This window comes from Oryctolagus cuniculus, chromosome X (assembly GCF_964237555.1).
Source record: "Oryctolagus cuniculus chromosome X, mOryCun1.1, whole genome shotgun sequence".
Taxonomy (NCBI): domain Eukaryota; kingdom Metazoa; phylum Chordata; class Mammalia; order Lagomorpha; family Leporidae; genus Oryctolagus; species Oryctolagus cuniculus.
Window position 1 is genome coordinate 132,509,048 of NC_091453.1, and position 22,597 is coordinate 132,531,644.

Sequence of the window (22,597 nt, forward strand, 5' to 3'; positions counted from 1 at the left end):
AAAGCTTGAGAAGGTATAACAAAACTCTAATTACTGTGTCAGAGACAGCAGACAGAATCTCATATTTATTTGTGTTTTTATTTACTATTTGCTAGGGTGTGAGAGTGAGCTCCCATCTGCTGGTTCACTCACCAAGTGCCTGTAATGGCTGGAGTCGGGCTAAGGCTAAAGCTGGGAGCTGGGAACTCAGTCTAGGTCTCCCACGTGTGTGGCAGGAACCAAACTACTTTGCACCATCACCGTTGCCTCCCAGGGTCTGCATTAGCAGGAAACTGGACTCAGGAGCTAGAGGGAGAGATCAAACCCAAGCACTCTGACGTGGAATGTGGGTGTCTTTTTATTTTTATTTTTTTAAGATTTATTTTATTTGAAAGGCGAAGTTAGAGAAAGAGAGAGAGAGGAAGAGACAGAGAGAGGGGTCTGCCATCTGCTGGATCACTATCCAAATGGCCACAATGACCAGGACTGGGCCAAGCCAAAGCCAGGAGCCAGGAGCTTCTTCTGTATCTCTCATGCTGGTGCAGGGGCCCAAGCACTTGGGCCATCTTCTGCTGCTTTCCTAGGCACATTAGCAGGGAGCTGGATCAGCAGTGCAGTAGCCAGACTCAAACCAGTGCCCATATGGGATGCCCAGGCAGCAGCTTTGACCACTATACCACAGTGCCAGCCCTAGATGTGGGTGTCCTAAGCATCATTTTAACCTCTAAGCCAAATGCCTTCCCCAGGAGCAATATTTTAAGAGATAATCCCTAAGAACTTTCGAGAACTGGTGAAAGACACAAATCCACAAATTCAAGTAGCCCAATACATCCCACGTGGGAAAAACAAAAATAGGTCCACCCAAGAGCTTAAGAGCGGCTGGCGAAAGAATGCCAATTACCTTTAAAACCATGACTTTCAGAATACAAGCTGACTCCTCAACAGCATCGATGAAATGCAGAAGACAGTTGTACAATACCTTCAATATGCTGAGGGAATGACTGTTGGGAAGAAACAAACTGGTCACATTCAAAGGATCAGAACCCAGAATGTCTTCAGACTTTTCAAACAGCGACCACAGGGGCACAATGGAATTTCTTAGGGAAAAGTAATTTTCCAACCTGGAATTCTACACTCAGGTTGTCAACTATCTGTTTAGGCTGAAGACACTTTCAAGGGCCAGCACTGTGACGCAGTGCATTGAGCCACCGCCTGTGATACTGGCACACCATATGAATGCCAGTTCGAGTCTTAGCTGCTGCACTTCAGCTCCCTGGAAAGCAGCAGAAGATGGCCCCTGCACCCACTTGGGAAACCCGGACGAAGCTCCTGGCTCCTGACTTAGGCCTGGCCTAGCCCTGGTGATTGCAGCCATTTGGGGAGTGAACCATCAGATGGAAGACCTCTCCCTCTCTCACTCCCTCTTTCTCCATAACTCTGCCTTTCAAGTAATACATAAATATTTAAAAAGCAGACATCTTCAGACCTGAAAGAAGCCATAGTTTGCCTCCTCTACATTCTTCCTCTGGAAACTACCAGAGAAAGTGTGCCACCAAAATCAGGGAGTACCCCAATGAGAAGGTGCGGATGGGATTTAGCAAGCAGGGAACCCAGGACCAGAGAGAGGCAAAGATAATCTCCAATCTGGCAAAAGGAGATGCCACAGCTGGCATTTGGCGCAGCAGTTAAGCAGCAGTTAAAATGCTCTGTGGGACGCCCACATCCTATATCAGAGTGCCTGAGTTTAAATTCCAGCTCTGCTTCCGATTCTAGCACCCTGCTAATGCACACCCTGGGAGGCAGCGATGATGGCTCAAGTACTCGTGTCCCTGACACCAACCTGGGAGACCTGGATGGAGCGCCAGGTGCCTGCCTTCCACACGGCCCAACCCTGGCTGTTGTGGGCATTTGAGAGTGAACCAGTAGGTGGGAGGCCTGTCTGTATCTCTTTCTCTGTCTCTCAAATAAATAAATGTGTAAATAAAACTTAAAAAAGGAGAGAAAAGACCCAAATCTGTAAAATCAAAGATAGTAATGGAAATGTAACAACTGACACAATAGAAATAAAAAGAATCACCAGAAACTACTACAAAGAGATGTATGCTAACAAATTGGGGAACCTGGAAGAAATGGGTAGATTCCTGGACAAATACAACCTTCCTAAACTGAGCCGTGAAGATATAGAAAATCTAAACAGACCCATAACCATAGAAGAAATTGAATCAGTAATAAATGCACTACCGAAAAAGAAGAGCCCAGGACCGGATGGCTTCACTGCCGAATTTTACCAGGCATTTAGAGAACAACTAACCCCAGTTCTTCTCAAATTATTCCAAACGATTGAAAGAGAGGGAATCCTCCCAAATTCCTTCTACGAAGCCAATATCACCTTAATTCCTAAGCCCGGAAAAGACACAGCAGAGAAAGAAAACTACAGACCTATCTCCCTGATGAACATAGATACAAAAATACTCAATAAAATTCTGGCAAACCGAATCCAACTACACATCAGAAAGATCATTCACCCGGACCAAGTGGGATTTATCCCTGGTATGCAGGGATGGTTCAATATTCGAAAGTCAATCAACGTAATCCAGCACATTAACAATTTGAGACAAAAATCATATGGTTATCTCAATAGATGCAGAGAAAGCATTTGACAAAATACAACACTCCTTCATGATGAAAACCCTAAGCAAATTGGGGTTAGAAGGAACATTCCTCAACACAATTAAGGCAATCTATGATAAACCAAAGGCCAGCATCATATTGAATGGGGAAAAGTTGGAAGCATTTCCATTGAAAACTGGCACCAGACAGGGATGCCCACTCTCACCATTGCTATTCAATATAGTCCTAGAAGTCTTAGCCAGAGCCATCAGGCAAGAAAAAGAAATTAAAGGGATACAAATGGGAAAGGAGGAAGTTAAACTATCCCTGTTTGCAGATGACATGATACTATATATAGAGGACCCAATAAACTCCTATAAGAGGCTACTGAAACTCATAGAAGAGTTTGGTAAAGTAGCAGGATACAAAGTCAACGCTCAGAAATCAACAGCCTTTGTATACACAGACAATGCCAGGGCCGAGGAAGAACTACTAAGATCAATCCCATTCACGATAGCCACAAAAACAATAAAGTACCTTGGAATAAATTTAACCAAGGAGGTCAAAGACCTCTATGATGAAAATTACAAAACACTAAAGAAAGAAATAGAAGACGACACAAAAAAATGGAAAAACCTGCCATGCTCATGGATTGGAAGAATCAATATCATCAAAATGTCCATTCTCCCAAAAGCAATTTACAAGTTCAATGCAATACCAATCAAAATACCAAAGTCATTCTTCAAAGACCTAGAAAAAACGATGCTGAAATTCATATGGAGAAACAGGAGACCCAGAATAGCTAAAGCAATCCTTTACAATAAAAACAAGGCCGGAGGCATCACAATTCCAGACTTCAAAGCATACTACAGGGCAGTTACAATCAAAACAGCCTGGTACTGGTACAAAAACAGATGGATAGACCAATGGAACAGAATAGAAACACCGGAGATCAATCCAAACATCTATAACCAACTCATATTTGACAAAGGACCTAAAACCAACCCCTGGAACAAGGACAGCCTCTTCAACAAATGGTGCTGGGAAAACTGGATGTCCACATGCCGCAGTATGAAGCAAGACCCCTACCTTACACCTTATACAAAAATCCACTCAACATGGATCAAAGAACTAGAGATGCGCCACGACACCATGAAACTAATTGAGAGCATAGGGGAAACCCTTCAAGATATCGGAATAGGCGAAGAATTCCTGGAGAAGACCCCACAGGCACAGGTAATCAAAGATAAAATAAACAAATGGGATTACCTCAAATTGAAGAGTTTACTAACAGCAAAGCAAACAGTCAGGAAAGCGAAGAGGCAACCAACAGAATGGGAGATGTTATTAACAAACCACACAACAGATAAAGGATTAACAACTAGAATCTACACAATGATCAAAAAACACCACAGAATCAAAACAAACAACCCAATAAAAAAATGGGCCAAGGACCTTAACAGACATTTTTCAAAAGAGGAAATCCGGCCGGCGCCGCGGCTCACTAGGCTAATCCTCCGCCTAGCGGCGCCGGCACACCGGGTTCTAGTCCCGGTCAGGGCGCCGGATTCTGTCCCGGTTGCCCCTCTTCCAGGCCAGCCCTCTGCTGTGGCCAGGGAGTGCAGTGGAGGATGGCCCAGGTGCTTGGGCCCTGCACCCCATGGGAGACCAGGAAAAGCACCTGGCTCCTGGCTCCTGCCATCGGATCAGCGCGGTGCGCCGGCCGCAGCGCGCCGGCCGCGGCGGCCATTGGAGGGTGAACCAACGGCAAAAGGAAGACCTTTCTCTCTGTCTCTCTCTCTCACTGTCCACTCTGCCTGTCAAAAAAATAAAAATAAAAAAAAAAAAGAGGAAATCCAAATGGCCAACAGGCACATGAAAAAATGCTCAGCATCCCTAGCCATCAGGGAAATGCAGATCAAAACCACAATGAGATACCACCTCACTCCGGTTAGATTGGCTTACATACAGAAATCAACCAACAACAGATGCTGGCGAGGATGTGGAGAAAAGGGGACACTAATCCACTGTTGGTGGGAATGCAAGCTGGTAAAGCCACTATGGAAGACAGTCTGGAGAGTCCTCAGAAACCTGAATATAGCACTACCACAGGACCCAGCCATCCCACTCCTTGGAATATACCCAAATGGAATTAAAGGGGTGAAAAAAGCCACTTGCACCTCAATATTTGTTGCAGCTCAATTCACAATAGCTAAGACATGGAATCAACCTAAATGTCCATCAACGGATGACTGGATAAAGAAACTATGGGATATGTACTCTATGGAACACTATACAGCAGTAAAAAACAACGAAATCCGGGCATTCACAACAAAATGGAGGAAGCTGGAAAACATCATGCTGAGTGAAATAAGCCAGTCCAAAAGGGATAAATATCACATGTTCTCCCTGATCGATGGCAATTAAACGAGCACCTAAAATGATACCCATTGAAGTGAAATGGACACTATGAGAGACAATGACATGAGCAGCCCTTGTCTAGACTGTTGAGGAAAAACTTACTATTTTGTTCCTTTAGTATTTTTGTTGTTGTTGTTGTTGCTCGGTATGCTCTACACAAGACTGTCGCTCCCCCTCTTCGTGGAGGAACGACACAGAACCCTGCCTAGGCTTCATATCCGAGTCACGGCACCATTATGTCGCTCCCCCTCTTCGTGGAGGAGCAACACAGGACCCTGCGCTGTTCTTTCGTCTGCTCGGCCCTCCCCGGGTTTGCTGCTGGTTCTTCCCGGGTTGGCTACTATCCCTTCCACCTCCGTGGAAGGGCAGTTCCCCCTGCCACATTCCCCACTTCCGCAGGGGAGCGGCACACCGCCGGCCGGCTTTCTGGGGGGCTGCACGGGTGTTCCTTCAGCTAGATGTTCCCCTTAGATGTTCCCCCTAGATGTTCCTGGTGCATGCCGTCTCTCTCCTCCTTTATAGTCCTCCTCCGCCAATCCTAACTCGGCTGCCCACACGCCGAGTACGCTGCTCTCCAATCAGGAGCAAGTCCTACAGTTAATTGGTTGAACTGGAGGCAGCTGTGCGGAAGCTGTTTACTTCTCTCCCAGCGCCATATTGTGGGAGAGCAGATGCATAGAGTAAGTCCTAATTCGAGTAACTTAGTCTAGTCCGGATTGCTCCCCACAGATCCCCCTTTTTTATTTTTTAGCGTTGATACGCGCCTGTCTTCGGTGTCCCGCGGCACACACTCTGTTCTACTTGCTAGAGTTGCCACAGGCTCTTACAAGTCCTATCAGGCAAACCGAATCCGGGTCCTCTCTTCACCATGTTGTGAGGAGGTTTTTAGGCGCTGATACGTGCCTGTGTTCGGTGCCCTGCAGCGCATGCTCTGGTCGAGCCTGCAGGGGGCTTACAAGACCTATCAGGCAAACCGAATCCAAGCCTTCTCATTGCCTTATTGTGGGGGAGACTTATTAGTGTTGGTTCGTGCCTATCTTCGGTGACCTGCAGCTCATACTCTGGTCGAGCTGCTTGCTGGCGCTTACCGCCTTAAATCAGGCAGACCGAATCCAAGCCTCCTAATTGTTGCATTGTGGGGAAGCTTTACTGATGTTAATTCGTGCCTGTCTTCGGTGACCTGCGGCTAGCCGCCCAGGTGCTCATCGCCTCACTAATCGGGCAGACCGAATCCAAGCCTTCTAATTGGCATGTTGAGGGGAGGCCTTATTTTTCTCTATTTCTCTATCTCCGGGCATTCCTACCTCTCCCATTTCACTTCTATCTTCCAGCATTCCCATTTCTCTTTTACTTCACTTCCAAACTTCTGTTTCTCTTATCCCCGCAGCTTCCCGGCACCTCGCCCCGCCGGCGGGTTCCCGGCTCTGCGCCGCTTCAGCCCGCGCGCCTCTCTCATCTGCGCAGCTTCCCGGCTTTGCGCGGCTCGGCTTCGCGCGCTCCGCGGTCTCCACGCTTAACCCTTTCGCGTCTGAACCACGGCCTACGCCAGCCCCGTTCCCTATCTATTCACGCCCCGTGCTCTCTCTGCACGCGGCGGCTTCCGCGAGTAACACAGCGTGTAGCTTACGTGTCCGCCACTAGCATTCAATCTAAGTTCCCCGGGCTAGCCTGGCGAATTCAACCCAGCGTACGTCTCCGCCCCACGATCTGGCTTCCCGTCCTTTGCTCCCCGGGCTAATCAGACGGATCCCAATCTGGCTTACGTCTCAGCTTCTGGTTTCAGCTTTTCGCCCCCTATTCCCGGGCTAACTTGAGAACCCCAAAGTGGCTTCCGTTTCTGCCTCGGCCTGCCCCCCGCGGCTTCAATTTCCCTAACATTTTTCTCTACCCGGTATGTTTCCCCAAGCTTTCCTCCAACAATACTCCTCCCTCATTTCTCCTGGCCTCTCCCCACAGTCCGCGTCCGAGTCTGTTTGTTCTAGCTTTCACTTTCCTTTCGACCTTAGAGATTTCTCCCAGCTTCCCCCCGTAGTCCGTATCCGAGTCTATGCCTAGGCTTTCAATAGCTTCTTCCGGCACCCTTTTCGTCCGGCTTTTCCCTAGGCTGTTTGCTAGTCTCTCTCTCCGATATTTTCCCAATTCTTCCCGTTTCTTCCCGTTTCTTCCCCCCTAAGTTTGCTATCCGTCCTAGGTTTCCTATCCGAGTCAGGTTTCCTATCCGAGTCACGGCACCATTATGTCGCTCCCCCTCTTCGTGGAGGAACGACACAGAACCCTGCCTAGGCTTCATATCCGAGTCACGGCACCATTATGTCGCTCCCCCTCTTCGTGGAGGAGCAACACAGGACCCTGCGCTGTTCTTTCGTCTGCTCGGCCCTCCCCGGGTTTGCTGCTGGTTCTTCCCGGGTTGGCTACTATCCCTTCCACCTCCGTGGAAGGGCAGTTCCCCCTGCCACATTCCCCACTTCCGCAGGGGAGCGGCACACCGCCGGCCGGCTTTCTGGGGGGCTGCACGGGTGTTCCTTCAGCTAGATGTTCCCCTTAGATGTTCCCCCTAGATGTTCCTGGTGCATGCCGTCTCTCTCCTCCTTTATAGTCCTCCTCCGCCAATCCTAACTCGGCTGCCCACACGCCGAGTACGCTGCTCTCCAATCAGGAGCAAGTCCTACAGTTAATTGGTTGAACTGGAGGCAGCTGTGCGGAAGCTGTTTACTTCTCTCCCAGCGCCATATTGTGGGAGAGCAGATGCATAGAGTAAGTCCTAATTCGAGTAACTTAGTCTAGTCCGGATTGCTCCCCACAAAGACCACTGGTTGAACTCTGCAATCAATGCACAACCATTCTTAAGCGTTTAAAAATTAATAGGAAATTGATCTCTGTGGAACATGGGAGTGGGAATAAGAGAGGGAGGAGATATATAGGACGGCACATACTCACTCAGACCTACCTCCAATGGTGGAACTGGAAATGTGCCAGGGGATTTCAACTCAATCTTACCAAGGAGGCAGGTACCAATGCCAGCACACTTGGTAAAGAGACAAATATAAATACACAACTGATCCAAAAGATAGGGTAAGTGTCGAAGAGATTACACAAATAAGACCAGTGTAAGCAAATAATGAAAGAAAGAATCAAAAGGGTTGAGAATGATCCTGCGGGGGAAGCAGGTCACACAGCAGACTCATAGAATGGCAAATGCCCAAAACAGCACTCCTGCCTCAGAATCAACCCTTGGGACATTCGGATCTGACTAAAAGGTCCATGAGAGTCTCGCAGGCATGGAAAGCCATGACACGGTGGCAAAAAACAATCTAAATGAAGGATCCTGGTGAACAACACCCCAGCAGAAGGATCAGGCCATCAAGGAGAGAGGCGCCTTTCTCTGAAGGGAGGAAGGAACCTCCACTGTGATATGGCCTTGACTAAACAAATTCAGAGTTGGTGAACTCAAGGGGCTTCCACAGCCTAGACAGCTCATAGCAAGAGTCTCGGGTGATTGCTGACGTCATAAATAAGAGTGCCAATTGTTAAATCAACAACGGGAGTCACTGGGTTCATACTCCCCACGCAGGATCTCTGTCCTTAATATGTTTATCTATGAAACTCAAAAACAACACTACTAGTCGAACAATACCCTATACCTGGTTCGGTTGTGTGAGTGCAACCTGTTGAAATCCCTGCTTAGTATATACTAAATTGATCTTCGGTATATGAAGGTAACCGAAAATGAAACGTGATGAAGGGGGGGGGATGGGAGAGGAAGTGGGTGAGGGGAGGGCCACGGGAGGGAGGGAGGTCGGGGGAAGCCACAACAATACAAAAGATGCATTTTATATTCTACTTAAAACTATTGGTTGAGCTTTGTAATTAATACACAATTACTCTTAGGTGTTTAATCAATGCTATAACTAGTACTCAAATAATATTTTACACTTTATGTTTCTGTGTGGGAGCAAAATGTGGTAATCTTAACATATGCTAAATTGATCTTCTGTATATAAAGATAATTGAAAATTAATCGTGATGTGAAGGGGAAGGGGAGAGGGAGTGGGAGAGGGGAGCGTTGTGGATGGGAGGGAAGACACGGGGAGGGGGGGAGGCTATTGTGGTCCATAAGCTGTACTTTGGAAATTTATGCTCATTAAATAAATTTAAAAAAAAAATGGAAGGCCCAGGCTGGCACCGCAGCTCAATAGGCTAATCCTTCGCCTGCAGCGCCGGCACCCCGGGTTCTAATCCTGGTCGGGGCGCCGGATTCTGTCCTGGTTGCTCCTCTTCCAGGCCAGCTCTCTGCTGTGGCCCGGGAAGGCAGTGGAGGATGGCCCAAGTGCTTGGGCCCTGCACCCGCATGGAAGACCAGGAGGAAGCACCTGGCTCCTGGCTTGGGATCGGCGCAGCGCACCGGCCACAGCAGCCATTGCGGGGTGAACCAACGGAAAAGGAAGACCTTTCTCTCTGTCTCTCTCTCTCACTGTCCACTCACTCTGGCTGTCAAAAAAAAAAAAAATGGAAGGCCCAGAGGCTGGCACTGTAGCGCAGTGGTCTAAAGCCCCGGCCTGCAGTGAAGGCATACCATATGCACACTGGTTCAAGTCCTGGCTGCTCCACTTCCTATCCAGTTCCCTGCTACGGTCTGGGAAAGCAGTGGAAAATGGCCCAAAGACTACATCTGTGTGGGAGACCTGAAAGAAGCTCCTGGCTCCTGGCTTTGGATCAGCTCAGCTCTGGCTGTTGTAGTCATTTGGGGAGTGAACAAATGGATGGAAGACCTCTCTCTCTCTCTCTCTACCTCTCTCTGTAACTCTGCCTTTCAAATAAATAAAATAAATCTTTTTTAAAAAAATGGAGGGCCCAGTTTCACAGCTGGAGAACACACTAAAGACTCCAAGAGTGCTGCAGAGAATGACTAGAATTATGTACATATTTGTGCATATAGATGGATTTAGACAGTTGGGGGAAGTCTTGAGCCATGGATAAGTAATAAAAAATAAGCTAACGGGGGTGGGAGGAGATGACTGCTGACTCTAAGGGGAAAAAATTGAAAGAGAAGGAAAGGTAATCACAGTAATTACCTTTACATAGTAATTTATGTTACCATGGACCTAATAATATAAACACCAAGGAGTTATGTAACCAAAACCCTTGTGAACGGTACTAGAAGGATTGGGGGGGAGGTTGGCAGGTGAAAGAACCACCACATCATCATATTACATGTTGATAAGTCAGCCAATAATTCCTAAAATACAAAACGCAAGGAAAGGTTTCTATAGACAAATTATTTAAAGAACTGGAGACAAATGCCAAAAGAAACAGTTAAAAGTATTGAACCTGGGGCCGGCACTGTGGTGTAGCAGGTAAAGCCGCCACCTGCAGTACCGGCATCCCACATGGGCGCTGGTTCAAGTCCCAGCTGCTCCACTTCTGACCTAGCTCCCTGCTATGGCCTTGGAAAGCAGGAGAAGATGGCCCAAGTCCTTGGGCCCCTGCACCCACGTGGGAGACCCAGAAGAAGCTCTTGGCTCCTGGCTTCGGATTGGCGCAGTTCCAGCTGTTGTGGCCAATTGGGGAGTAAACCAGCAGATGGAAGACCTCTCTCTCTCTCTCTCTCTGCCTCTCCTTCTCTCTCTGTGTAACTCTGACTTTCAAATAAATAAATAAATCTTTAAAAAAAGTATTGAAAATGGTTTGTTCTGGGGAATGGAAAGCTGGGGGCTGGACACCAGGAATTGTTATTTTTCGGGGGTAATAAACCTCATATAGCGACTTGACTTTTGAACCAAGGGTTGTGAGGTTAGAATGAGTTTTGTATTTTTAAATTCTTGAAAAAAAAATCAGGAGCATTTCCTAACAGGTGAAAATTACTTGAGATTCAAATTTCGATGTCCATAAACAAAGTTTTATTGGAACATAGCCACACTCATCCATTCACGTGTGCCCATGGCTGCCTTCATGCTACAATGGCAGAGATGAGCAGTGACAACAGAGACCTGGCCCTCTACAGAAAAGCTCACTGGCTCCTGTTTCAAACTGGGGCTGGCTTGTGGTACAGTGGATTAAGCCTTCACCTGAAATGCCAGCATCCCATGTTGGAGTGCCAATTCGAGTCCTCACGCTCTGCCTCTGATGCAGCTCCCTGCTAATGTGCCTGGGAAGACACGGATGATGGCCTACATACTGGGCCCCTGCCACTCACATAGGGGACCTGGATGTAGTTCCTGACTTCTGGTTTCCGACTGGCCTGGCCCCACCCATTGTAGCCATTTAGGGAGTGAACCAGCAGAGGGAAAATCTGTCTCTCCTGCTCTCTCTGTCACTCTACCTTTCAAAAATAAATAAATCATCTGAAAACATGATAATTTTAAAGACTTTCCTTACTTATTTATTTTCATTTAATTTGAAAGGCTGTGAGACAGAAAATGTGAGAAAGAGACAGAGTCAGAGAGGTCTTCCATCTGCTAGTTCACTTCCCAAATGGCTGTAACAGCCAAGGCTGGGCTGAGCTGGGCCAAAGCCAGGACCCAGGAACTCCACTCAGGTCTCCCACGTGGGTGGCAGGGACCCAAGTATTTGAGCCATTGTCTGCTGCATCCCAGGAAGTGCGTCAGCAGGAAGATGGGTCTGAATTAGAGGAGCTGGAACTTAAAAAAAAAAAAAAAAGATGTATTTATTTACTTGAGAGGCAGAGTTAGAGAGAGAGGGAGAGACAGAGAGAGAAATCTTCCATCCACTGGTTTGCTCCCCAAATGGCCACAACGGCCAAAGCTGAGCCAAGCTGAAGCCAGGAGCCAGGAGCTTCTTCCAGGTCTCCCATGCAGGTGCAGGGGCCCAAGCACTTGGGCCATCTTCTACTGCTTTTCTAGCCATCAGCAAGGAGCTGGATCAGAAGTGGCTCAGCCAGGACTCCAACCCGTGCCTATATGGAATGCCAGCACTGCAGGAAGATGCTTAACCTACTACACCACAGCACCGGTGCTGAGGAGCTTGAACTTGAACCAGGCACTCCAATATGGGATGCAGATGTTCTAGACAGCGATTAAACTGCTGTGCCAAATACCCACCCCCGAGATTTGACTATAAATGGCTATGTACCATCTTGATATTGTGAATGTGCCACCCTTTACATACCAATTTATACATTCCATGAAATCACAATTAAAATCTCAGTGAAGATGTCTTATGAATCTTAAATTAGCTGATCCCAAAATGTACTTGGCAGAGAAAATACTGGGCCCGTGTTGTGGCATAGTGAGTAAAGCAATTGCCTATGAAGCCATGGCTGCTCCATTTCTGATCTGGCTCCCTGCTAATGGCCTGGGAAGGCAGTGGAAGATGGCCCAAGTGCTTGGGCCCCTGCACCTATGTGGGAGACCCAGAAGAAGCTCCTGGCTCCTGGCTTTAGATCAGTGTAGCTCCGGCCATTGTGGTCATCTTGGAAGTGAAATCAGAGGATGGAAGATCTCTCTCCATCTCTCCCTGTCTCCATAACTCTGACTTTCAAATAAATAAATAAATCTTTAAAAAAAAAAAACGTTCTGGGGGCTGGCGCTGTGGCATAGTAGGTAAAGCCACCACCTGCAGTACTGGCATCCCATATGGGCGCTGGTTCAAGTCCCAGCTGCTCCACTTCCAATCCAGCTCTCTGCTATGGCCTGGGAAAGCAGTAGAAGATGGTTCAAGTTCTTGGGCCTCTCCATTCATCTGGGAGACCCGGAAGAAGTTCCTGGCTCCTGCCTTTGGATTGGCGCAGCTCCGGCCATTGCGGCCATCTGGGGAGTGAACCAGCGGATGGAAACCCTCTCTTTCTCTGCCTCTCCTTCTCTCTGTGTGTGTAACACTAACTTTCAAATAAATAAATAAATCTTAAAAAGAAAAAAAGAAGATGACCCAAGTCCTTGGGCCCCTACACCCATGTGGGAGACCTGGAAGAAGTTCCTGGCTCCTGGATTTGGATCAGCACAGCTCCAGCCATTGCAGCCAACTGGGGAGTGAACCAGTGGATGGCAGACCTCTCTCTCTCTCTCTCTCTCTCTCTCTCTCTCTCTGCTCTCCTCTCTGTGTAACTGTGACTTTCAAATAGATAAATAAATAAATAAATCTTTTTTTAAAAAAAAGTTCTGCTCCTTCCTTAAAGAGAGAGAGAGAGAGAGAGAGAGAGAGAGAGAGAGAGATGGGGCCGGCGCTGTGGCGCAGCAGGTTAACGTCCTGGTCTGAAGCGCCGGCATCCCATATGTGTGCCGGTTCAAGTCCCAGCTGCTCCACTTCCAATCCAGCTCTCTGCTATGGCCTGGGAAAGCAGTGGAGGATGGCCCAAGTGCTGAGGCCCCTGCACCCGCGAGGGAGATCAGGAAGGGGCTCCTGGCTCCTGGCTTGGGATCGGCCCCGCCTTGGCTGTTGCTGCCATCTGGGGAGTGTACCAGTGAATGGAAGACCTCTCTCTCTGTAACTGTGTCTTTCAAACAAATAAAATAAGTCTTTTTAAAAGAGAGAGGGAGAGAGAGAATGCAAAAGAAGAGCTAAAAATTTTTGAAAAAAATAATGTGGTCATGGGAAAATAGACTAGTCGAGAAATATTAAGATAGAGTGCTACTTTACATTACATACAAGAATAAAGTCCAGACAGAATAAAGAAGTCAACAAAAAATAAAAGTATAAAAGTACCAGAAAGACACAATAAGGAATGTTCTTATAATCTTTGGGTAGAGAAGACTTTTTTTAAAGATTTATTTATTTATTTGAAAGTCAGAGTTACACAGAGAACGAGAGGCAGAGAGAGAGGGAGGGGGGTCTTCCATCTGATGGTTCACTCCCCAATTGGCCTCAATGGCTAGAGCTGCGCCGATCTGAAGCCAGGAGCCAGGAGCTTCTTTGGGTCTCCCACGTGGGTGCAGGGGCCCAAGGACCTGGGCCATCTTCTACTGCTTTCCCAGGCCATAGCGGAGAGCTGGAGCAGAAGAGGAGCAGCTGATCTCGAACTGGCGCCCATATGAGATGCCAGTGCTTCAGGCCAGGGCGTTAACCTGTTGTGCCACAGCGCTGGACCGAGAAGACCTTTCTAAGCAGAACTCAAACCAAAATGCTATAAAATTAAAATTTTCATCTCTATGGAGGGAAAAACCTCAAAGTTAAAAAATAAGCAACATTTGGGTCCAGCGCTGTCACCTAGTGGGTAAAAAGCCACCGCCTGCAGTGCCAACATCCCATATGGGCACTGATTCAAGTCCTGGCTGCTCCACTTCTGATCCAGCTCTCTGCTATGGCCTGGGAAAGCAGCAGCAGATCTCCCAAGTCTTGCACTCGTGTGGGGGACCTGGAGGAAGCTCCTGGTTTCTGGCTTTGGATCGGCACAGCTCTTGCCATAGTGGTCATTTGGGGAGTGAACCAGCAGATGGAAGACCTCTCTCTCTCTCTCTCTCTCTCTCTCTGCCTCTCCTCTCTCTGTAACTATGCCTTTCACATAAATAAAAATAAATCTAAAAAAATAGTGTTTGAAGCAAAACCTAAACATTGCTTTTTAAAAAAAGATTTATCTTATTTATTTGAAAGAGTTACAGAGAGAGATAGAGCCAGAGAGAGGGAGAGGTCTTCCATCTGCTGGTTCACTCCCCAGATGGCTGCAACAGCCAGAGCTGTGCTGATCTGAAGCCAGGAGCCAGGAGCCAGGAGCCAGGAGCTTCCTCTGGGTTTCCTACGTGGGTGCAAGGCCCAAGCACTTGGGCCATCCTCTATTGCTTTCCCAGGGCATAGCAGAAAGCTGGATCAGAAGTAGAGCAGCCGAGACTAGAACCGGTGCCCATGCACACATTTTTTTCTTAAAAGCACAGTATGCCCTTTACCATTAGAAAAGCAACAGATGGAGAAAAAAAGATTTGGAATTATCTCCGATAAAGGGCTAATCAGCATAATTTGTAAAGAAGTAGAAATCAGTGAGGTAAATCATTGCATACAAAACCAGAAAAGGCAATAATGCACAGCTCAGACAGGAGGAAATATCACCAGCAATAAATGTAAAAAAATACGCAACTGTAAATTGACAAGGAAATTATAAGTCAAAGTGATGACTATACTATTTTCTCATGCATCAGAATGCCCAAAACATAAAAGGTTAACATTACCCAGTGTTGATGAGTACGCAGGGGCATGCGCACGCCGTCCTCTCCAAGTAGAAGTATAAAGAGGTCCAGGTTTGTTGCCAGTGAATCAAGGACTCTTGAAATCTTAAACACATACATTCTTTATCCCAGCATGAACACGGGGACTTAGTGGCAACCAGGGGACACTTGGGGCACTCACACAATTATTCTGCATTATTGAACTAGAGTCAACACTCAGGTCCCAAGTACTCGAATTTGCCAAGTGCTGTGGAGGTGGAGCCACTGGCAGCCATGGTGGTTCCCGCAGGACAATCTCAAAGGGAAAAGCTCTGAGACTGACACTGTAGCCTTTACGGAGCTGCATGGCCTGAGAAAAAACTCGTCAGATGGAAAGGGTGCACGTTCCATAGTTGAGCCCACCCAACACAGGCTTCCCTGTGAAGCTACAGGAGGCCGTTGGATTAACGCCACTTCAAGTGTCACAGGAGGCTTGCCTTACAGAAGGTTCTAGAAAGTGAAAGAAGAACCACACGCAGAGGCTGTGCCGGCGCGCGGGGCTGAGGCCACTTGCCGGCTGAAAAGACCACCTGGCAGCAGGGCTGTTACAGGAAAGGGGTGACCCTGAGCGAAGTTTTAAATGCCAGTGTGACTTTTTTTATTTAGCGCGAAATAATACACGCGGCAGCCACCTCAACTTCGTATCACCTCTGACCTGCGTGATTCGCCTCTAACTACATGCGCCATGAGCGACCGAACTTCTTTTCACTCCAAAAGGAGTTCCAGCGCTCGCGCAGTCGTTGGAACTGATGGAAGGGAAGATACATAGAACTGGAATTATTTTGTACAATGTTAATCATGCAACGGGCAGTATTCACAGTGCCTTTCATTGGGTGAGTGGAGGGTTGAGTGCCGCGGAGGGATCCTCTCGCGGAGGAATTCTCACGCGGAGGAATTCTCGCGCGGACGGATCCCCTCACAGAGGCTGCGGGAGCGCACCTCAGCATTTCGCTGCGGACGCCGAGGTGCGCGGAGCCATGTCTGACTCTGAGGCGAGCTCTGCGATGGCTGAGGAGGGCAAGCCCGACGAGCAGACGCTGCAGGTGCTGCGGGACCTGGCCAACCGCCTGCGGATCCATTCCATCAAGGTCGCATGCACTTCGGGCTCTGGGTAAGGTCCCCTTATGGAAGCACGGGCTGGGTCGGGCAGCCGGCTGGCAGGCGAGGCTGTCGGGTGAAGGGCCCCATTGGGGCCTCGGTGGGCTTGGGCACAGATGCCCAGCTGTCCAGGAGCGCGATCCATGCCAGCCAGTGTTCTTGTCGTGGTCAGGGCCGGGCGGTTGGTCCCCCCCCCCCCCCGCCGCCGCGTGAGTTCTGGAGGCGTCCGAGGCCTCTCTGGCTAGGAGAGAAAGATCTGGAAGCTTTTTGGATGGGCGGTGTTCCTGGAATGGCAACGGTCGGGCCGCGGTTTAGTTTAGTGGGCGACAGGGGCTAACTGTACGCGGTGACGCCAGGCGATAGGAGATGATGGCGCCATCCTATCGGAGGCTGAGAACGTAAACCGAAAACGAAAGATGTTGGCGAGTAAGAGCAGAGACGCACTGCTGGGTTTGCTAGCGCGGCTATCTTGTCGAAGGCTTTTCTGTCTACTCAGAAGGGCTGTTGTCGTTTTGTCTTTGTAGGATGAATTTCACAATGTCCTAATTTTACATTTTTTAAAAATGTATTTATTTGAGAGAATTGGCGGGAGACAGACGGATCTCCCATCCGCTGGGTCACTCCCAAAATGGCCGCAACGGGGCTGGGCCACGCGAAGCCAGGAGCTTCTTCCGGTCTCCTACGTGGGCGCAGGACCCCGCTCCATCTTCCGTTGCTCTCCCAGGAGGCTTAGTGGAGAGCAGGAACGGAAGTGGAACCGTTGGGCTCGAGCAAAACTGACGCCGCCTGCGCGGCCCGCCCCCCACCCCGCCCACCCCGCCATCTTAGGGCGAAGTGTGGGGGGTGGCGGTGGATTCTTTCCGCATTTGGTCAACTCCCCAGTGAGACTCCTGGCGGCGTACTTGGCCGCCTAGGGAGTGATTTCTGTCCTACCCCGTTGTACATTGGAGGCGTGTGATTTTTCTAGCTGTGGTGTAGTCGTCTTGGGCTTTCTGTTTGTAAAAGTCTACTCAGTTCTTCAGCGTGACCAGTTCTTTGCCCTTAGAATGCTCTTAGAATTTTTACTTCCGCAGCAGAATGGGCCTCTGGTTTGCTGAGTTGCGCTATTTCAGTCTTCACTTTTGCTTAATCTTTTTAAGAAGAATCAACTTCTGGTTTCATTGATTTTTTTCCCTGTTTTCTTAGTCTGTTTTATTTCTGCCCTAATCCGTATTTTGCCTTTTGATGGGTTTGCGTTTACTTCTTTCCCTAGCTCCTTAAGTTGCTTTGCTTGTTGATTTGAGGGTTTTTTTTTTTTAATGTGTTTAGAACTACAAATACATTTCCTTTTGGCACTGCTTTTGCTTTTTCTGTTCAGTTTTGGTTTTGTGTTTTTGTTTTTGATGTTTCTGTTTTTTAATTTTCTTTGCAATTTAATTTTTGGACTCATGGGTCATGCAGGAGTGTGTTGCTTGATTCTCACGAAGTTGCTGCATTTTCCATTTACTATTTCCAGTTTTATCCCTTTTGATGGAAATTTAAAATATTTGTGGAGGATGGAATTAAAAGAAAAATTTCGGGGGTGGTGTTGGTGAAATGGTGCCAACATATCTAAAAGTGCCATCTCACGTGTCCTTCGATAGCTCAGTTGGTAGAGCGGAGGACTGTAAAAGTGCCATCTCAAGCCCCGGATGCCATCTTGGCCTCTCCAGGACCAAACCTGGCTTACTAAGCCCAACCATAAGCAGCAGCCCCACCCCCGCTCTAACGGGATTCACTTTCCCAGTCCTCGCCCCCTGAGTCTGTAACAAGGCCTGTTTTCAGGCCCACTCCTCTTTCTGGCTCTCCCCATCCAGCCTGTCAGGTCCCTGTCGTCACCCCCATCCCCCCCCATTAAACTTCCCTTACTCCCCATTTGCTGTGTTCTGTGCTGACCTCCCAGGTGGTGCAGCCAGTGAAGCTGCTGCTTGCAGTGCCGGCACACCACACCCGAGCGCCGCTTGGAGTCCCAGCCTTCCAGCTTCCCATCTAGCTGCCTGCTAATGCTCCTGGGAGGTAGCAGAACGTGACCCAAGTGCTTTGGGTCCCTGCCATCCCCGTGGAAGACCAAGATGGAGCTTATGGGTTCTGTTTGCAGCCTGATCCAGCCCCTGCCATTGTGCCATTCAGGGAGTGAACCAGTGGATGGGAGATCTCTCTGTCACTCTGCCTTTTAAATAAATCTTTTTAAAAGAAATTATTTCAGGGGCTGGCGCTGTGGCATAGCAGGTAAAGCTGCTGCCTGCAGTGCCAGCATCCCATATGGGCGCTGATTCAAGTCCCAGCTACTCCACTCTGATCTAGCTCTCTGCTATAGCCTGGGACAGCAGTAGAAGATGGCCCAAGTCCTTGGGTACCTGCACCCACATGGGAGGCCGGGAAGAAGCTCCTGGCTCCTGCCTTTCGATCAGCACAGCTCTGGCAGTTGCAGCCAGTTGGGGAGTGTATCAGCGGATGGAAGACACCTCTCTCTCTCTCTTTCTCTCTGCCACTCCTTCTTCTGTGTAACTCTTTCAAATAAATAAAAAAAATCTTTAGAAATTATTTCATAGAGGGAGCTTCCATCCACTAGTTCATTTCCCAGATACTTCCATTGGCTGGAGCTGGGAAGCAGGTAACCCAATCCATATCTCCCATGTGGGTGGCAGGAACCCAGTTACTTAAGCTATCACCTCTGCCTCCCCAGGTCTGCATTGGTGGAAAGCCAAAGTTAGGAGCCTGAGCTGGGAATTGAACTTGGGCACTCCAGTGTGGGACACAGGAGTCTAACTGCTAGGCTAAACTCCTGCTCCTAAATTTACTGTTTGATTGCATTTTTACATTAACTTTTTTTTTTGACAGGCAGAGTAGACAGAGACAGAGAGAAAGGTCTTCCTTTGCCGTTGGATCACCCTCCAATGGCCGCCGCGGCCGGCGCACCGCACTGATCCGATGGCAGGAGCCAGGTACTTATCCTGGTCTCCCATGGGGTGCAGGGCCCAAGGACTTGGGCCATCCTCCACTGCACTCCCGGGCCACAGCAGAGAGTGGCCTGGAAGAGGGGCAACCGGGACAGAATCCGGCGCCCCGACCGGGACTAGAACCCGGTGTGCCGGCACCACAAGGCGGAGGATTAGCCTTGTGTGCCGCAGCGCTGGCCTACATTAACTTTTTAACATAGCCTCAAAATTGGTATGATATCTTTTAAATCTTGTCCTAGGGAGTGAGCAGTTAGCTTAGCAGTTAAGATCCCCAGCTCCCATGTCAGAGACCCCGCCTTTGATTCTGAAAAGTGTTCTGATATGCCACAACACTGGTTCCAAAGTTTTTTTTTAAAAGAGGCTGGCATTGTGGCACAGTAGGTTAAGCCGCTGCCTGCAATTCCAGCATCCCATATGGGCATTGGTTCAAGTCCTGCTGTTCAATTTCCAATCCAGCTCCCTGCTAATATGCCTAGGAAGGCAGTGGAAGATGACCCAAGTACTTGGGCTCCTGCCACCTGTGTGGGAGATGGGGATGAATCTCCTGGCTCCTGATTTCAGACTGTTCCACCCCCAGCTGTTACAGCCATTTGGGGAGTGAACTAGCAGATGGAAGATCTCTCCATGTCTCTGTCTCTCTCCCTCTGTTTTGTAACTCTGCATTTAAAATACATAAATAAATCTTTCTTTAAAAAGTGCTGGCATCTCATATTGGAATGCCAGTTCGAGTCCCAGCTGCTCAGCTTCTGATCAAGTTCCTGTGAATGTGCCTGGGAAAGCAGTGGGAGAAGGCTCAAGTACTTAAGCGCCTGCCACCCACATGGTAGAAGACTAGGATGGAGTTTCTGGCTCCTGGCTTTGACCTGCCCAAGTCCCAGCCATTGTAGCCATTTGAGAAGTGAACCATCAGATGGAACATTTCTTTCAAATCTTTTCTTTAAAAAATTTTAAGATTTTTTTGGAGAGGTGGAGTTACAGAAAGAAGGGGAGACAGAGAAAGGTCTTCCATCCTTTGGTTCACTCCCCAAATGGCTGCAGCAGCCATAACTGGGCTGATCCAAAGCCAGGAGCTTCCTTGGGTCTCCCACGCAGGTGCAGGGACCCAAGCACTTAGGCCATCTTAACTGCTTTCCCAGGCCATAGCAGAGAGCTGGATTGCAAGAGGGGCAGCCAGAACACGAACCAGCACCTATATGAGATGCTGGCGCTGCAGGTGGAGGTTTAGCCTACTATGCCACAGCGCCAACCCCTTCTAAAAAAATTAAGAGCCATGTTTTTTTGAGGTCTTTTTGAATTTTCGTTTTTACCTAAAATGCAGAGAGACTGAGAGATCTTTAATCTCAGATGCTTACAACAGTAGAGCTGGGCCAGGCAAGAACCAAGAGCCAGAAACTCGGTCCAGGTCTTCTACATGGGTGGCAGAGACCCAAGTATTTTAGCCGCCTGAGATTTTTTTACATATTTATTTGTTCCCTTTACTTTTAAAATTAGTAAGAGGATTGTAGTTTCTCAATGATCTCTAATGGCTTAGAAACCAAATCATCTGCTTTAGAGAACACTTGCAATGCAAGAATTTTACGTCTGTTTTCTGTATTATGAAGCATGAACCAAGAGATAATATGACTGAGATGAGCCTAAAATCTTGTTCTTCATACTATGGGGAAAAGACTCTAGGGAGTTGCTTTTATAACCTTGTGCTGTGCCCTCCCCTATTTTTAATTATTGAAGGACCAGCTAGACTCACATGCAGGCCGCTTTGTAAGACCAGTGCTTATTTTGACATTCAGTAAAGGCCCAAGTTACTTGACCATGAGAAATTACTGTCTTTCATGATTCACTTCCTAAATAAATTCATTTTAGGTGGTAGGATGGGGTCTTCATGGTGTTTCTGATTAGTGGCTCCTGAATTTGCATCAGCATGTAGAATTAACCAGATGACTTCACACAAGAATACTCAAGGCCTGGGGTGACCTTGCTTCAAGTATATGGTACTCCACTGATACAAGGGGGTGGTCTTGTAGCAGGTGGCTGTGTGCAGGGAGAAGCTGAGGTTACTGGGCTTTGATGCTTCCTTCAAGGCTGCAAACTTGGGAGGCCGTGGCCCCTGGCGGGAATCATTCTAGGCTGGGAGAAACGACTGTTGCTTCTGGTCTGAGAAGGCCACATGCTGTACATTGTGTTGCACTTGCCTGGAGAAATGATCTGTGTGTCATGTCTGTCTTTCAGCCACCCCACATCATGCAGCAGCGCTGCTGAGATCATGTCTGTGCTCTTCTTCTACACGATGAGATACAGACAGTCAGACCCGGAGAACCCAGACAATGACCGCCTCGTCCTCTCCAAGGTATGCTGGCAGGGCAGCCCAGGGCCTGTTCCCATGCTTCTAAACGCTGCCAGACTAGGCCAGGGCTTCAGCATAGTGGTTGAGATGCCTCTTGGGAAGCCTGCATCCATGTCAGATTGCCTGGGTTGAAGTGTCAGCTCTGCTCTGGCTTCTCACTAATACACACCCTAGGAAACACAAGTGATGGCTCGAATAATTGGGTCCTTGCCATCCGTGCGGGAGACCTGGATTGAGTTTCTGGCTCCTGTCTTTGACCTGGTCCAGCCCTGGCTGTTGCAGGGATTTTGGGGGAGTGAAGCAGATGACAGTCTTCCTTCTCCGATGGCAGCATGCCTGGAGTGGGCCCTGATGATCATTCTGGCTCTTTGTGTTGTGAAGGTTTATAAGGTGTTCTAACGAGAACCAACCTGAAGCCATGTGACATGCCTGGTAGGCGTGCTGGCTCGCGGCAGCCTCTCTTTCCTTTAGTGGTACCCTGCCTTGTTCCACCTAGCACTAAAGCTTCACCTTGGCAGGATCACGCTGCTCTCATTGCCTGTGCCTGTTGGGCAGAAACAGCCAACATCAGCGGAAAGGAAGAGCTGCATCTGAGGGAAATCAAGTGACTTGGGGAGACATCCCGCCCTGTCAGTTGGCATTCTGCCATTTCTCCATAGCTTTCACCTGACACTAATGGGGCACTTTGTCATTAGACTGGATACAGTGCCAGCTACCTCATGATACAGGGGGCAGGAAAGAAAAGGAACAGTGAAAACAAGGTTGAGCTGAGAACATGTGGCTGCTTTTGTCTGAAGAACACTGTGTCCTGGAGCAAATCATTTAAAACCTGCCTTGGAGAGCACCATGTCCAAACATAAATGCCAGACCAGGGCGTTGGGGAGTGGTTTAAGGACAAAGTCAACTGCGGGTGTGGCTTAGATACTTGGGAGTCATCATTCTTACCCTTGTTTTGGTGTCTGAAATGTAATCGCAAACACTTGGGCAAAAATAAAATTTCAAATATTAACATACAAAAAATT

General features: G+C 48.4%; 2 protein-coding genes across 3 annotated transcripts in view; one reads left to right on the plus strand and one right to left on the minus strand.

Moving 5' to 3' along the window:
• TEX28 (testis expressed 28) overlaps window positions 1-22,597 on the minus strand; it is a 77,763-nt gene that overhangs the window by 21,074 nt on the left and 34,092 nt on the right. For both annotated transcript variants that reach the window (XM_017338568.3, XM_070066860.1), the window contains exon 3: window positions 881-980. In XM_017338568.3, the coding sequence (XP_017194057.2) occupies window positions 881-980 (100 nt within the window). The remainder of the gene's footprint in view (window positions 1-880; window positions 981-22,597) is intronic.
• Window positions 16,048-22,597, plus strand: part of TKTL1 (transketolase like 1) — a 37,594-nt gene continuing 31,044 nt past the window's right edge. The window contains exons 1-2 of the mRNA XM_008250299.4: window positions 16,048-16,269; window positions 21,461-21,578. Of these exons, the coding sequence (XP_008248521.4) occupies window positions 16,136-16,269; window positions 21,461-21,578 (252 nt within the window). The 5' untranslated portion in view covers window positions 16,048-16,135. The remainder of the gene's footprint in view (window positions 16,270-21,460; window positions 21,579-22,597) is intronic.